This window comes from Equus caballus, chromosome 3 (genome assembly GCF_041296265.1).
Source record: "Equus caballus isolate H_3958 breed thoroughbred chromosome 3, TB-T2T, whole genome shotgun sequence".
Classification (NCBI taxonomy): Eukaryota; Metazoa; Chordata; class Mammalia; order Perissodactyla; family Equidae; genus Equus; species Equus caballus.
Window position 1 is genome coordinate 65,189,860 of NC_091686.1, and position 14,564 is coordinate 65,204,423.

The following is a 14,564-nucleotide window of genomic DNA, read 5'->3' on the forward strand; positions in this document are numbered from 1 at the left end:
GAATGTGCCCACACAACTCGACTTCCTGCAGCCTTTTGAGCGAGGCGCTCATACTCACTGGCACAGATCCTAAGAAAAGTGGCTCTAACGCCACGGCTCTGGTCCTGTCAGGGAACAGACTCCTGATTTCTACTGCAGACGATGCAAATTTGATTTTAGATCACCCAGCAAATGCTTTTCAGAATTTGTATCACCTGAGCCCAAGTATTGTTCTTACAAGCAACAGCCACTGCACTGACGGGCTGCCAGCAGGCCTGAGTGGGTCAGGAGAGGTATTGTTTAGTTGGAAGGGAGTTTCTGTCAATTTAAACAAAACAAAACAAAGGGGGTATCAATTATACTGTAAAGTAGGTCTGCCTGGGAAAAAGGGCAGAAGCTTTAGATCTCCTGGGTCTTTGTTTAAATAGTGGTTCAGTTTCACTGACCCCAGTTGAGACAAGTCTAGCTGAAAGTTCTCAATAAATGATAAAACCCAAGAGCAGCCCCTATCCCCTCAAACAAGTTTAAGGTCCTACAAAGAGAAACACAGGCACAGAAAACTCTGATTATAGCCTGCTCCACAGGGAGTCAAAACCCAAAGATCATTCTTAGCTATGGCATCACCATGGGTGTAAACGCTGGGTCTTTCAGCAATCAATCAAAGCAGGCGATCCAAATCATTCGTTCCTTTGTCTGGCCACAGACATAGGGTGGCCCCTGCAAAAGCACGAAGCATCTGTTCCCTCCATTATTTTACTGTCCAAATAGATAGGGCCCATCCAGGCACACAGTTTGGTTTCTAAGCAGCAGTTTATGCAAGATGGGTTATGCTTGCTGCTGTAAACCTCAAAAAGTGGATGAAAACACACTAACAACCTAAGAGCTGTTACATCAGGATGGTGGGATATCGTAGTTTTGTTCTTTTAATCAATTCCTCGGGTCTATCTTTCATTGTGATAAAGACACATTATTTTTAAAGACGATATTTTAAAAGATAATTATCTACAGTTTTCAAAAGATTTAGAAAGCAGGGATTACTGCACCTCAAACACTTCTTGCATTCCTTAATAATTGCTTATAGAGCCTCAATGTGTATAATTTATATCATTGACTAAAGAGTTTTAATTTTTCAAAACTCCCCATGGATGACAGCCCCTTTATCACTTAGATGGCCAACTCCTGGACCTTTTTCAGCTCCACTAATCTTCCTCCAAATATAACAGCCAGAGCCCTCCGTATGGGGGCCACATCCTCAAGTCATAGACATGGCAATTATATAGCAAGGGGAAATAACATTTCACTGTCAGTCCCCACCCTCCTCCTGCTGAAGAGGGACCATATCTTCAGGAACTGTCTACAGTGATCCTCAGATAAGATCCTTTACCTGCATCATAATTGTTGACTCAGCAATACGCACATAATTCCCTTTCTCTCTAAATGGCTTACAAAATTCACTGAAGTCTGTCACTTTAATACATATGGACACCACATCTCTCAGAAAATAAAAGCTCCAGGTAAGAAAGAAATTTCTCTCATATCTACAGCTGTATCCTCAGCATCTAGAACAATACCTGGTACATAGGAGGCACTCAAATAGTGTTAAATGAGTGAGTAAATGAACTTGGCTTTCCATTTCTTTTGGCTGAACAGGCAAAAAAAAAAAAACAATTAAATGTGTTTCTTGAAGGATATCATAGAAGAATCTCCACCACTGGGAAAATTTAAACACATACCTTCTGTTAGGGATAAAGTAAGAAACATTTCTGCATTGGGGAGGAGGCTGAACCAAATGGCCTCTAAAGTTCCTTTCAACTCCTAGACTCTATAACTTGAACACCACACCTTAAGAGAGAGTGGATCAGCGCTGTAAAGCCCGATTCCCAGGTAGGGTAAATTACCATGCTCTGTTTAAAGATAATAGCTGACCTGGGACTTGGAAGTAAAAATACTAACTCATCCAAAATATGGACACATCCCTAGGGGAGAAATGCTCTTGCTAATCATCAGTTACATTCTGGAAAGAGCAGAGCCAAGCCCAAAAACTGTCTGTGGGAAAATGGAGAAGGTAGGGGTCAAGATCAAAATGGAAATAAACAGTATCAACTCAGCTGAAGCTTTTGTTTTCCAGCCAACAACAAATCCACTTAAGAAACATCTGAATTTAGCCTTGAGGTTTAAATGGTTATAACTGAATATAACCACTTCATAAGACAGTCTGCGTTCGACACATGAGGATTTTTGCCCAGTAAAATGTCACATATACCTGGGATATCACACTAAAGATGTTCAAATTCAAGAATGTCTAAAGTTGAGGGCAAATGACTCCGACTGAACTTTCCTTCAGTCTGGATGGGCCAGGCAGTTTGTAGCGAAAAGAGATCGGTTCCTATTTTCCTAAGCAACTTAAAAAAAAAATCTAATTCTAAAGGAGTAACTAAAGAAACTCCATTCACACACAAATCAACTTTGGAGTGATTCTTTTCTCTCAACACACCCTTCTTTTCTTTCATTCAAATCATAAGCTAGATAAGGAAACAGGAGAGGCAGAGAATTCTACTGTGAAGGATGCAGTGCCAATCCCCAGGAGCTGGGTTTGGAGAATCTTTTGCATTCACCAGGGTTGTTTGAAGACATAATTGCAGACACCACACTTAAGACAGAAACTGAATGAACACAGTGAAACAGTGGAACAACTCCTTGGAAATGTATGAAAAGACTTCAACTTTGTAGTCAACTCTTGATCACCCATTCCACAACTCAGTCCCCAAAAGTCTTCTGTTTTTAAACTGTAAGTAAATTAATCTTAATTCCAGTGACAACAGGGAATGTGCAGAGAAAGCATTTACCTCCTCTGCACACATACACTTTAAAAACTTTCCTCTACTATTTGAATAAGAGAGGTCTTACACAAGAATTCTGTGGGATTAAGCTCACATCTGGTTGGCAGACCTGGTGTTGGATATGATTATGGCCACACAACTAAATCTTAAATCCACATACTGTTCCTATTTAACTGACATATATGAACTAACTAATTTATAGAAAATGTGCAGCAAATTATTTCTTCCACCTCCCCCCTCCCCTGCCCGTCTCAAGAATGCACCAGCAATAGGTGTTACTGGAAAAGACCTCCCTCCCCGGGAACATTTGCATTCCTAGAAGCTCTCCAATTATTTAAAACAGATACTGTTATTTTAGTTATCTGAATCTGTGCCCTAGAAATAAGTATAGGGTGCCAGAGGGAGTAATTTAACCAGACAAACTTGACCTCTCTGGATCTCAATTTCCTCACCAGAAAAATAAAGGGATGAATCCGGAGACTATGCAAATACTCTCAGTAACAACAATCTATGACCACTAGGATTATCCAGAGCACAATTTGTATACAAGAGAACTGAATTCTGAAGAGTAAGTCATTAAATATTAGAGTTTAAAATTAAACTAAAAGGCCCACAGTTAGACTTTAATGTGACCACTGCACATTTTCTGACTATGGAAAACGTCTGTGAAAACACCGCGGCAGCCGAACCACCAAACCGAGTTAGAACACGCAGAGGGACCCAGCAAACTTCCCGGGCGGGTGGGGCGTGGGGGCCAAAAGGCGCGTGTATCCGGGAGGATCAAGAGGAAGAGCCGTGAGTCCGAGAGCACAGCCTCGCATGTCTGGGGTGTGCGAGCTTCCCGTATCTCCCGAACTTTCGTCTACAACTACAAAATCTCTCAAGCCACCACCTGCAGCTACACAGTTAGGGGAAGGAGAGGGGGAGAGAGGGAAAAGGAGGTGGGAGAGCGGGAAGAACGTCGCCCGAGGCGCCCCCAAGCCCGTGGGGCGAAAGTGGACTTTGAACATCGACAAAGAAATGGGGAAAGAGAAAGAAAGAGGACTCCGCCTTGCCCAGGCCGCCCCGCTCCTTTCAAGAAAAAGGAAAGGCCGCCGCCGCCCCTTCCTCCGCCTTCCACCCGGGGATGCCGAGTGCCGACTGAAACCGCACCCTCCAAGTCCGGCTGCCCCCGGGCCTGGTCTGAGCCTTGCACCCCGGGAGCAAACTCCGGCCAGGGGCATCTCCCTCCCTTCCTCCCTCCCTCGCTCCGGGCGGCGGGACACCCGCTCCTCCAGGCACACGCCCTCCCTTCCTCTTCCCCGCGTCCCCGCCTCCGCGGCCCGCCGCCCCCGGCCTTCCAGCCGGAGAGCATTTTAATACTTCCACCCACCACGACAAGGGGGCCTTTTGAAAACTTTGTGTGTGTATCTACGGCTTTTGTCCACATCCTGGGCAGGGCCCTGGTCACCCGGGTGGTGCCTGAGGGTGTCCAGAATCTCACAATGCACTGGGGAAGCCACCACGAAATCCCACCCCTTTATTTTTGAACCGCTTCTACAGCTGTGTGACACACAGCTCTTTGGCCAACAATTCCCACGCCCTGGTCGCCCCTCGGCGCCGCGGAGCCGGCAAGAAACCCCCGCACTCGGCGCCTTTCTCGGCTGTCACGAGGGAAAAGGTGTGCGCGGGGAGAGGGAGGCAGCCGAGAAACACCGCGGCGTAAAGAATCCGTTTAATGGGAAATTAAGAGAGGGGTCCTTTTTCTCCCACATCCCCGGAATCGGGGCGCGACGAAGCGATGCACTGTTGCATCACTTAGTAGAGGAGCCTCTGGGCTGCTCGCCCTCCCCATGGCCCCCGATGCGCGCCCAAATTCATGCACACACCCACAGCCAAGCCGCAGCGGCCACCGTCCGGAGCCCCCACCCGGGTCCCCCGTATTCCCCGCCAGCACCCGCGCGAAAGCAGGGACTACCCAGCGCCGGAGGAGCAGCCGGCGAGGGAAGCGAGGCCCCAGCACTCACAGACGGTCTCCCCACGGCCACGGCCATCGCGGCTGCGGCTCCGGCTCCGGCTGCGCCCGGGTGCTCTCCGCCGACACTCGCTGCTCCTCCGGCTCCGGCTCGCCTCCCCCGCGGCTCCCTCGCGGCTGCGCTGTGCTCGCGCCCGGCTCCCGCTCGCAGCCAGCAGCATCTGCTCCCCCCACGCCGCCGCCCCTCCTGCTTTATTAGAGCAACATGGCCACCCGCCTGGAAGGGACCATTCGCTTCCCCAGGAAGGGGTGTGAGCCTGCGCGCCTGGGCTGAGGCGGTGGGAAGGAGGATGGTGGGTGGGTCTCCGACCCGGGTCGGCAAGCTCAGGCCGCAGGGCTCGCCCTCCCCGAATGTTGCCGTCGGCCCCGAAATGACCCTCTCCGGTGCCACCGTGACGCCCCCAGCCTGTGCACTGGCTGCCACCCCCCGTTCCACCACGTGCTGGAGTCCGAGTAAAAGCCTGGGCGCGGAGGTCCCAGCCCAGGTCCCGCCACGCGCTTCGCGAAGCGGGCAGCTAGAGCGGCTGCGGAGAGGGGGAAGGGACACGGGCAAGGCGGGTCCGCGGGGACAGCATCTCGCGGAAAGTTAGCCCCGGGCCAGCACGCCCCACCCGGAGGAACCGGCTTGGAAGGGGCGCGGGCCACCAGGGGTGGGCGACCGAAGTGGGGCTGGGCAGACCCCACGAGGGAAGAGTTGCCTCTCCACAATACTCTTGATAAGGCAGAGACGAAAAGACAGGCAGCTAGAAGCTGTCACTGTAGCGTGCGGCCGGGTAGGGGACCAGTCGAGAAGAAGAGGCCGTAGTAGTTGCTGCCGTGGACTACAAGCCACCGCCTGCTGGGGAGGAAGAAAAGGACGCCCCCGCTGGAGAATTAAGGCAGCTGTAGACTGCCCAGAGCGCGGGGTCGCAGGCCGCCCCCGGCTGTAACAAGAGCTCGCTGGTCACACATGGGGTCTCAGCCGACTTGATTTGATCGCCGGAGACAACCCCGACGACCCGGAGGCGCGCGGGGCTGCGGCTGGCTGGGGGGTGGGGGGGGGGGGGCCCGGGATGGCCCCGGGCGGGGGACTGTAGAGTCCGGGCGGCTCCGGCGCGTGGGACTGGAACTCCCCCGCCGTGGGAAGGGATTTTCTCAGCAGATGTTGGGGGGTTTCTGCTCGTCGGTGTGGCGGGCGAATGGCAGGGTCATGGTGCGTGCCGGGTGGCGCGGCGCCCGGGCAAAGGCCGGGCGGCGAGTTGTGTCGGAGGTGCTGTAGATTCCCGCGGCCCCTCTTGGGGCCCAAGAGGGAGGCCCACGACGACGAGGTGACTGAGGATAGCCACCGGTCGGGCGGGGAACCGGTTGGATTGAAGCGCAGGGAAAACACGGTGAGGCTGGGAAGGGCTGCGATCCGCCGACGGGATTGCGCCCACAGGGAAAACCAGGGTCTGTTGAATTAGGTGAAAGACAAAGCGCCTCTTTAGACCGGGACGCCTCGGAGTCTGACCTGAGACTTGCAGCACCCAGGTTTCTCAGGGCCTTGCGTCTGTCCCCGGGGTGCCGCAGAACTCGAAGGCACCGCGCCGCCTTTGGCTAAGGGTGAGTGGGCTCCGGGCGCGGCCCGGCTGCTGCGAGGTAGACGACGAGCTGCCCGGGGAGGGATCGAGGGGCTTGAGGCCACCCGGGCTGGATTCCACTTGTAGGACGCGGTGCAACCTCCTGGAATGAGAGTAAAGGGGAAGTGCTCTCAGTGAAAGAAAGACCAGGGACCCTGAATGGGGACCCCTTCGGTCTGTGGGCGGGCCTAGCTTTGCAGGGCACTGACCTCTTCAGTTTTGACCAGTTTCAGCCCGCTAGACTTCAGATCTTTTGAAGACAAGGACCACCATTGTATGTCAAGCATACAATAGGCGCTCAGTAAGTGTTGAATTAAGATTACCACGTGGATGGGTGCTATGCAAAGGCAGGGGGAAGAGAAGTACTTCAATCTGCAGCTCTATGTATATGGACATTCTGTCCCTTCTCCCATGGGGAGGATTAGACGGGGGCCCTGCCCACGGACCAGTGGTCTCGGGTAAACCCTGTACAAAGACAGCTCCACGCTGCCAGTCAGATGTTAGGGCAATTGCAAACCAACTCTCCATTTTGTGTTATATTGACCAGACCAGACTGCCGGATTCAATTAATTGTTTTTATTCTTATTCACTTATTTTGTTTGTAAATGCTCATGTTGAAAATAGCAGATTAGATTATAAGAATGTGTCCTCCCTACCTTTGTGGCTAGGTTAGTTTATTCTTGTCACAAAAGCTTAATGTTTCTTATTCCAACATCTCATCTGAGGGAACACTTTTAGGACAAAATCATCACAATTTACCCAGCTTCTGCCTAAATTTTTTCACCGACTAGGAGCAATGCCTTCAATTTCCCCCTCCCTTTTTTTTTTTGGCAGGTAGACATAAACATATTTAATAAAAATACACCTTAATTACTTTTGGCCAAGAAAGACTATTTCAGAATGTCAGTTCTCATTATGAAGTTATTTAAATCCTGGCTTTACCCCTTCATTGCTATGTGACCTGGGCAAATTACTTAACATCTCAGTACCTCAATTTTCTTATCTTTAAAGTCTGTTTAGTAATAGTTCCTCCCTCATAGGGTTACTAAGGGATTAAATTATCTTTTTAACTTTGTGCCCAGCACTGTGCTAGCAACTAAACATTTTTAAATGAGGATGCCTTTCTGACTCTTAACCAGGGCACAGTCTGCTGAGAGACAGATGTTTAAACAGCTCTGATAAATAAGCCAAATCCTAGAAAAGATATATGAATTATGGGATTTTAAAGCACAATAGAAGGATCTGTTCACTCTGCCTGTCAGAACAGGAAAGGCTTCACCAAGGAGGTGGAACAGAGGAAAGAGCAATGAAGACTTTCTAAACAAGGGAACTGAAGGAGCAAAGATTCATTGGTTTCAAGGGTGATGATGCTGTGGGAAGGATGCTTTGCTAGAGCATAGGAGCTTTAGAGGGAGCTTGGTAGAGTAGGGAGAACACAGCACTTCAACTCTAGACTACCACTTAGTAGCTTTGTGACATTGAGCAAGTTAGCCTGTCTTCATCTCATTTTCTTCTCCCCATCGTAAAAGGGTAGTAACAGTGAGTCCTGATGGAGGACGTCTGTTTGCCAGACCCACTCTCCATCCTCCTTTCTGACCCTAGGAGCCTATACTCAAAGGGTTTGCTTTCTCTTAGATTCCAGTTGAGTTCAGGCAATGGGAGGCAACAGCAGTACCACAAAGACAGGAGTGTGGGTACTGATTCTCCCAGGCTCCCTTGCTGTGGCACCATTGCAAGCTGGCTGCATCCCTCCACTGGAGGTCACAGTTACTCCCCTAGGGTAACCCAGGGTAAACCCCTTGTGGTTTCTCTACATTTTGCCCACACCCTTACAAATAGTCTTTTTATTAAACTCTACTGAAATTATCCAGTAGGAATGTAACATCTCATTCCCGCTAGGATCTTAAATTTAGTGCTTCACAGAATTGTTTTGCTCAGAGTTAACTGATAAAACATAGGTGTGCTATAATTAGACTGACCTATAATTTATTGTCCAAACTTTGAAACTCTTGAGATTGAGCAAGAGGGTTGGTGCTTTTAGTAACTACACTAGGACAATAGGTAAAGACCAGGACTTATAGTCACCCTAGCAATTATTACAAGACAAGTTAGGCAATGGAGAAGTGATCATACTAATATACATCTTTTACCAGACTGTAAGTGTCTCAAGGCAAGAGTGCTTATTTGTGTTTCAGCTTATAGCACAAGGTCTGATACATTCATAAATGTTAAGCTGTGTTGAAACAGAGATGAGGCTAGTAGCTAGGCTACAAAAAACCTTTATTGCCATGCTGAGGATTTAGAACTTGATCCTGTGGGCAATGAAGAGTCAAGGAGGTTATGCATAGAAGTGACATCATGTATGCATTTTAGAAAATATCTCTAGTAAATATTTGACTTTGTTAGTAATGCAGGATCTATTCCCTTTTTAATGGAATCCCAACGTATTTGGGGAAATTTTCCAATGAATATTCTACCTTGGTGGAAAGTAAGTGCCTCTGCAAAAGAGGTTCCTAAAGTTACTTTCCTTTTACCGCCAAAGTACCCCCAAGAAAGCATGTGATCTAAGCTTGGCCAATCAGACATTGCTAAGTTTGAATCTTGAGTTAAGTGATACAAAGGCAGTACAAATTGTTAGAGTTTATGCATTCCATAATCTATGTTTACTTTTTAGCTTAAATTATCTACAGTTTGTTTCTGTGGCTTACAATCAAAGAACTCTATCTAACACAAGATCACCTTGACTCCAGTAAAAATGATGAATTGGAACGGAACACAAGAAGAGACCGGGAATAAGTTAGAAGCTATTGCCACTTTCATTTCAGATAGTATAACTGACAAACAGATCCTGAACTCCTCCTGCAACATAATATGTAAAAATGTTCCAGTATTGTAAAACACATCTAAATTGGAGAGGAAAAAGTAAAACTATCTCTATTCGCAGATGACATGAACTAGTATAGAGAAAATCCTGAGAAATCTACTAAGGAATTGTTAGAATAATAAACGAGCTCAGCAAGGTTGTATTGATAGAAGATCAATACACGAAAATCAATTGTCTTTCTATACTCTTGGAACGAACAATCCAAAAGTGAAATTAAGAAAATAATTTCATTTACTATAGCATCAAAAAGAATAAAATACTTACAAATAAATGTAACAAAAGAAGCACAAAACTTACACCCTAAAAACATTGCTAAAAGAAATTTTTAAAATCTAAGTAAATGGAAAAACATCTCATGTTCATGGGTTGGAAGACTTAACATCGTTAAGATGGCAATACTCCCCAAATTGATCTACAAATTCATCAGAATCCCTGTCAACTGACTTATTTGTAGAAACTGACAATCTGATTCTAAAATTCACATAGAAATTCAGGGACCAAGACTAGGCAAAACTTGGAGGACTCCAACTTCCAGATTTCAGATTTTACTACAAAGCAACAGTAATCAAGAGTGTGGTATTGGCATAAGGTTAGACATAAAGACAGACCAGAAACAAACCAAAGTCTGTGGTCAACTAATTTTTAACAAGGCCATTCAGTAGGGAAAGAATAATCTTTTCAACAAACATGCTGGGACAACTGGATAGGCAGATGCAATCGAATACATTCAGACCCTTATACCATATAGAAAAATTATTTCAAAACATATCAAAGACCTAAATGGAAGAGCTAAAACTATAAAACTAAAAGAAAATATAGAGGTAAATTTTCATGACCTCAGATTTGGCAATAGATTCTTAGATATGACATCAAAGGCACAAGCAACAAAAGAAAAAATAGATAAATTTGACCACCAAAATTAAAAACTTTTTGTGCTTCAAATGACACTATCAAAAAAGTGAAAAGACAACCTTCATGGTAGGAGAAAATATTTGCAAATCATATATCTAATAAGGAACTTGCGTCTAGAATATGTGAAGAACTCTTACAACCCAATTTAAAGACAGTTAAAGAATTTGAAGAAACATTTCTCCAGAGAAGATATACAAATGGCCAATAAGCACATGAGAAGATTCTTGACATCGTTAGAAGGAGATAGCACTTCATACCCACTAGGATGGCTCTCATAAGAAAAATCATAAGTGTTGTCGAGAATCTAGAGAAATCGGATCACTTGTACACTGTTGGTAGGAGTGTCAAATAGTACAGCCACTTTGGAAAACAGTTTGGCAGTTCCTCAAATGGTTAAACATAGAGTCACCCTGTGACTCTGCAATGCCACTCCTAGGTATATACCCAAGAGAAATTAAAATGTGTCCGCACAAAAACTTATACAGGAGTGTTCATAGCGTTATTCACAATAGCCAAAAGGTGAAAACAATCGCCCTGTTCATCAACTGATGAATAAACAAAATATGCTATATCCATTCAAGAGAGTATTATTTAACCTTAGAAAGAAGTACTGATAAATGATACAACATAGATGAACCTTTTAAACATTATGCTATGTGAAAGAAGTCAGTCACAAAAGACCACTTACATCATTCCATTTATATCATATATCTAGAATAGGCAAATCTATAGAGATAGAAAGTAAATTAGCAATTGCTCAGGACTGAGGAGGATGAGGTGTTAGAGGGGCGATAGCAAAGGGGTATGGGATTTCCTTTTGAGGTGATAAAAACGTTCAAAAACTTATTGTGGTGATATATGGGGTTCCAGTTGTTCTGTTCTCCACCAGCAGTAGGTATATTCAGTTTTTAAATTTCTAGTCATTCTAGTAGTTTTGCAGTGGTACCTCAGTGTGGTTCTAATTTGCATTTATGCAATGACTAAAGGTCTTGAGCATTTTTCATTTGCTTATTTGCCATCTGTATACCTTCTTTGGTTATGTGTCTTTTACCCATTTTTTAATTGGGTTGTTTTCTTATTATTTATTCTTGTAGATGCTGGTTATAGTACTTTATCAGACATGTGTCTTATGAATATTTTCTCTCTAAGGTTGGTCATTTCATTTTCTTAATAGAATCTTTTAAAAGAGCACAGATTTTTTTATTTGATGGAGTGTAATTTATTGATTTCTTTTTTCTTTTATGGATTGTGCTTTTGATGTCTATCTAAGAAATCTGTGCCAAATCTTTGTTTTTCTTCTAGAAGTTTATAGTTTTAGTTTTTCCCTTTAGGTCTACAATCTATTTTGAGTTAATTTTTGTATATGGTGTGAGACAAACATTGAGGTTCCTTTTTTCATATACGCAATTTTTCCAGAATCACTTGTTGAAAAGACTATCCTTTCTCCCCTGAATTGCCTTTGTACCTTAGTCAAAAACCAATTGAGCATACATGTGCTTGTCTATTTCTGGACTTTCTATTCTGTTTCATTGGTCAATGTGTCTACCCTTTTGCCAATACTACATTGCCTTAATTGCTGTAACTAATAAGTCTTGAAACGAGGGAAAATGAACTCTCAAACTTTGTTCTCTTTCAAAACCATATTGGCTATTCTAGTTCCTTTGCCTTTCCATAAATATTTTAAAATAAGCTTATAAAATTCTACCAAAAAGTCATGGTGGGATTTAATTGGGATTGCATTAAATTTATAGAATCATTGGGAAGAATTAACATCTTGACAATATCAGATCTTCCAATCCATGAACATGGCATATCGCTACATTTATTTTTCACTGCTTTCTTTCTTTAATATTTCGTAGATTTCAGCATATAGATTTTGCATGTTTTTTCCTTCTTTTTTAACAGTTTAACTGAGATATAGTTCACTATCCTACAATTTACTTATTTAAAGTATGCAATTCAATGGTTTTTAATATATTGACCACTTCCAGTCTCACAATTTCCTCCCTTTGTTCCTTCAGCCCTAAGAGTGGTAATGACTTCTTAATGTTATTAGTCTTTAGGTGCTTTGCCATCCCTTGTTGGTTCTTGTAACCTTATCTACATCAACGCTTCTCACATTTTAGTACATAGGGATCACTGGGGGATCTGTTAAAATGCAGGTTCTAATTCAGTAGGTCTGGGGTGGGGCCTGAGCTTCTTCATTTCCATTAAGCTGCAAGGTGATGCTAATACTGCTGGGCTGGTGGTTACGCTAGACCAGCAAGGGTTTAGAGTTCTAAAGTGGTGCCTTTATTTAAGTTTCTTCATTTGAAACATCTTCATAAGTTCTTTTTTCCACTCAGACTTGATAGATATTCTGGAAAAAAAAAATTGAAATAGTCATTCATAAGCCTTTTCTTTCCCTGTTGTTAAAACCTTTGTTTAAAAATTCATTCTAGACGTTGTTAAATTTACACATAATTCTCAAACACTCCCCTGCTTCTGCTGCTTTTTATTCTCTTTGAAAATCAGGACAATATTTGCCCCTCTTCAATCTTTTGGCATTTCTTATTTTTCTCTGGCTTCCTGAAGCTAATATTCATTCTACAATCACTTATGAAAAGTCTTTCATGGATAATTCATTTAGGCCTGGAAAGTTTAGCTCACTTAAAACAATTGGTTGCTCATTTACCACATTGGATATCAGTAGCCTTTTAATCATGTTTATTCTACCTTATTCCATTAAAAAAAAATACTCTTTATGAGAGAGGAGATAAATAAAATACAAGTTAAGGAGTTTTGCCTTTTCTTTGTCATCAGGTAGCACTATATCCTCAGTTCCATCCTTTCATCCGTTTCTGTTCACCCTCTTGTGGCAAATATTACTTGAAAAACAAAACGCAAACTTAGCAAATTTCTTGGTGTCCTTTTTAAAAGCAAAAACTATGTAATCCTACAAGAAAATATCAATCCTTGTAGGCTCGTGCTACTCTTTAATACATGCTCTTTTAAAATCTGATGTCATTAAGGAGCATTCTATGAAATGACATGCCCCTGGAGTATGATGACTTGACCTACTGGCCACTCTCCTTGGCAGCCAACCCTGGAGCTGGATCAGTGACCCTAGTTCTGGCATTTCTAATTCTCAGATAATTTCTCCCTGTGGACAGTCATTGTGGTGCCAGTTATTATTCCTTTCTGTGAGCTTAGAAAATTTATGTAGTGGAAGTCTCTTTGACTACTAGATATTGCCACTGAATTAGAAGAGAATCCTACATACATAACTATATATTCTGACAGCAATATCACTTCTATAGTCTTAGCTTTTGTCTCAACCTATTCACTATCCACAATTCTACCATCAGGAATATCCACCAGTTGATCAGCTCTTTAGTGCATGGGGTTACTCTCCACCTTCATCTCTCTTCTTTCTTTCTTTCTTTCTTTTCTTTTCTTTTCTTTTTGAGGAAGATTAGCCCTGAGCTAACATCCACTACCAATCCTTCTCTTTCTGCTGAGGAAGAGTGGCCCTCAGCTAACATCCATGCCCATCTTCCTCTACTTTATATGTGGGAAGCCTGCCACAGCATAACTTGATAAGCAGTGCATAGGTCCATGCCCAGACCCAAACCGGAGAACCCCAGGCCAGAGAAGCAGAGCATGTGAACTTAACCACTATGCCACCAGGCCAGCCCCTCATCTCCCTTCTTGTAGACTTGTTCCTTACGAATGTGGTAAAACTTCCTTTACTTATTTCAGTCATAAGTTTCTTGCTACCTCATCTGCCAACATCTATTGGATTGCACTCCTCTCCTTTTAATTTTTCCAAGTTCAATTTGCTTTTCCATTAATTTTCCCTTTCTAACCTAAGATTTCAAAAGTCACCAGCACTATATTTCAAGTTTCTTCTGTCTGTTTCATTTACCTGGATCAACAGAAGTGGATATTGGTTGGTTGGTATGATAAATTTTGTCAAATTATGCTTCATGCTCCATCCTTTTAGGGGTTGTTATACTCTTTAGGAAGAGAACAGAATTTGCCATTTGCAAGGATGCCTCCTTATTCATCCACAGTGAAAAACATGGGCTTGGGAGCCAGGACAATTGGGTTCATGTTCCTGCACTGCCAAATATCATAAGCTATGCAATTTTTTGTATTGATATATTAGTTTAAGTATAGGTTAAGTTGCTGCAACAGAGACGCCCCAAAACTCCAGCGGCCCAAAAAAGATAGATAATTATTTCTCTCTCATGATATAACCCAGGAGGTAGTGAGCAGTCCAGAGAAGTCTGGCAGCTATGCTTCTTGAGGTCATCCAGGAGTCCACAATGCTTGTGCTATCTTGTTGCTCCATC

At 44.0% G+C, this 14,564-nt stretch overlaps 1 protein-coding gene across 7 annotated transcripts in view; it reads right to left on the bottom strand.

Moving 5' to 3' along the window:
- SEPTIN11 (septin 11) overlaps positions 1-6,312 on the bottom strand; it is an 86,136-nt gene extending 79,824 nt beyond the window's left edge. For all 7 annotated transcript variants that reach the window (XR_011437517.1, XR_011437516.1, XM_005608691.4 and 4 more), the window contains exon 1: positions 4,826-6,312. Coding sequence is in view for 5 of the 7 variants with exons in the window: in XM_005608691.4 (XP_005608748.1) it covers positions 4,826-4,852 (27 nt within the window). In the remaining 2 variants the exon portion in view is untranslated. The remainder of the gene's footprint in view (positions 1-4,825) is intronic.
- Between the last annotated feature and the right edge of the window lie 8,252 nt (positions 6,313-14,564).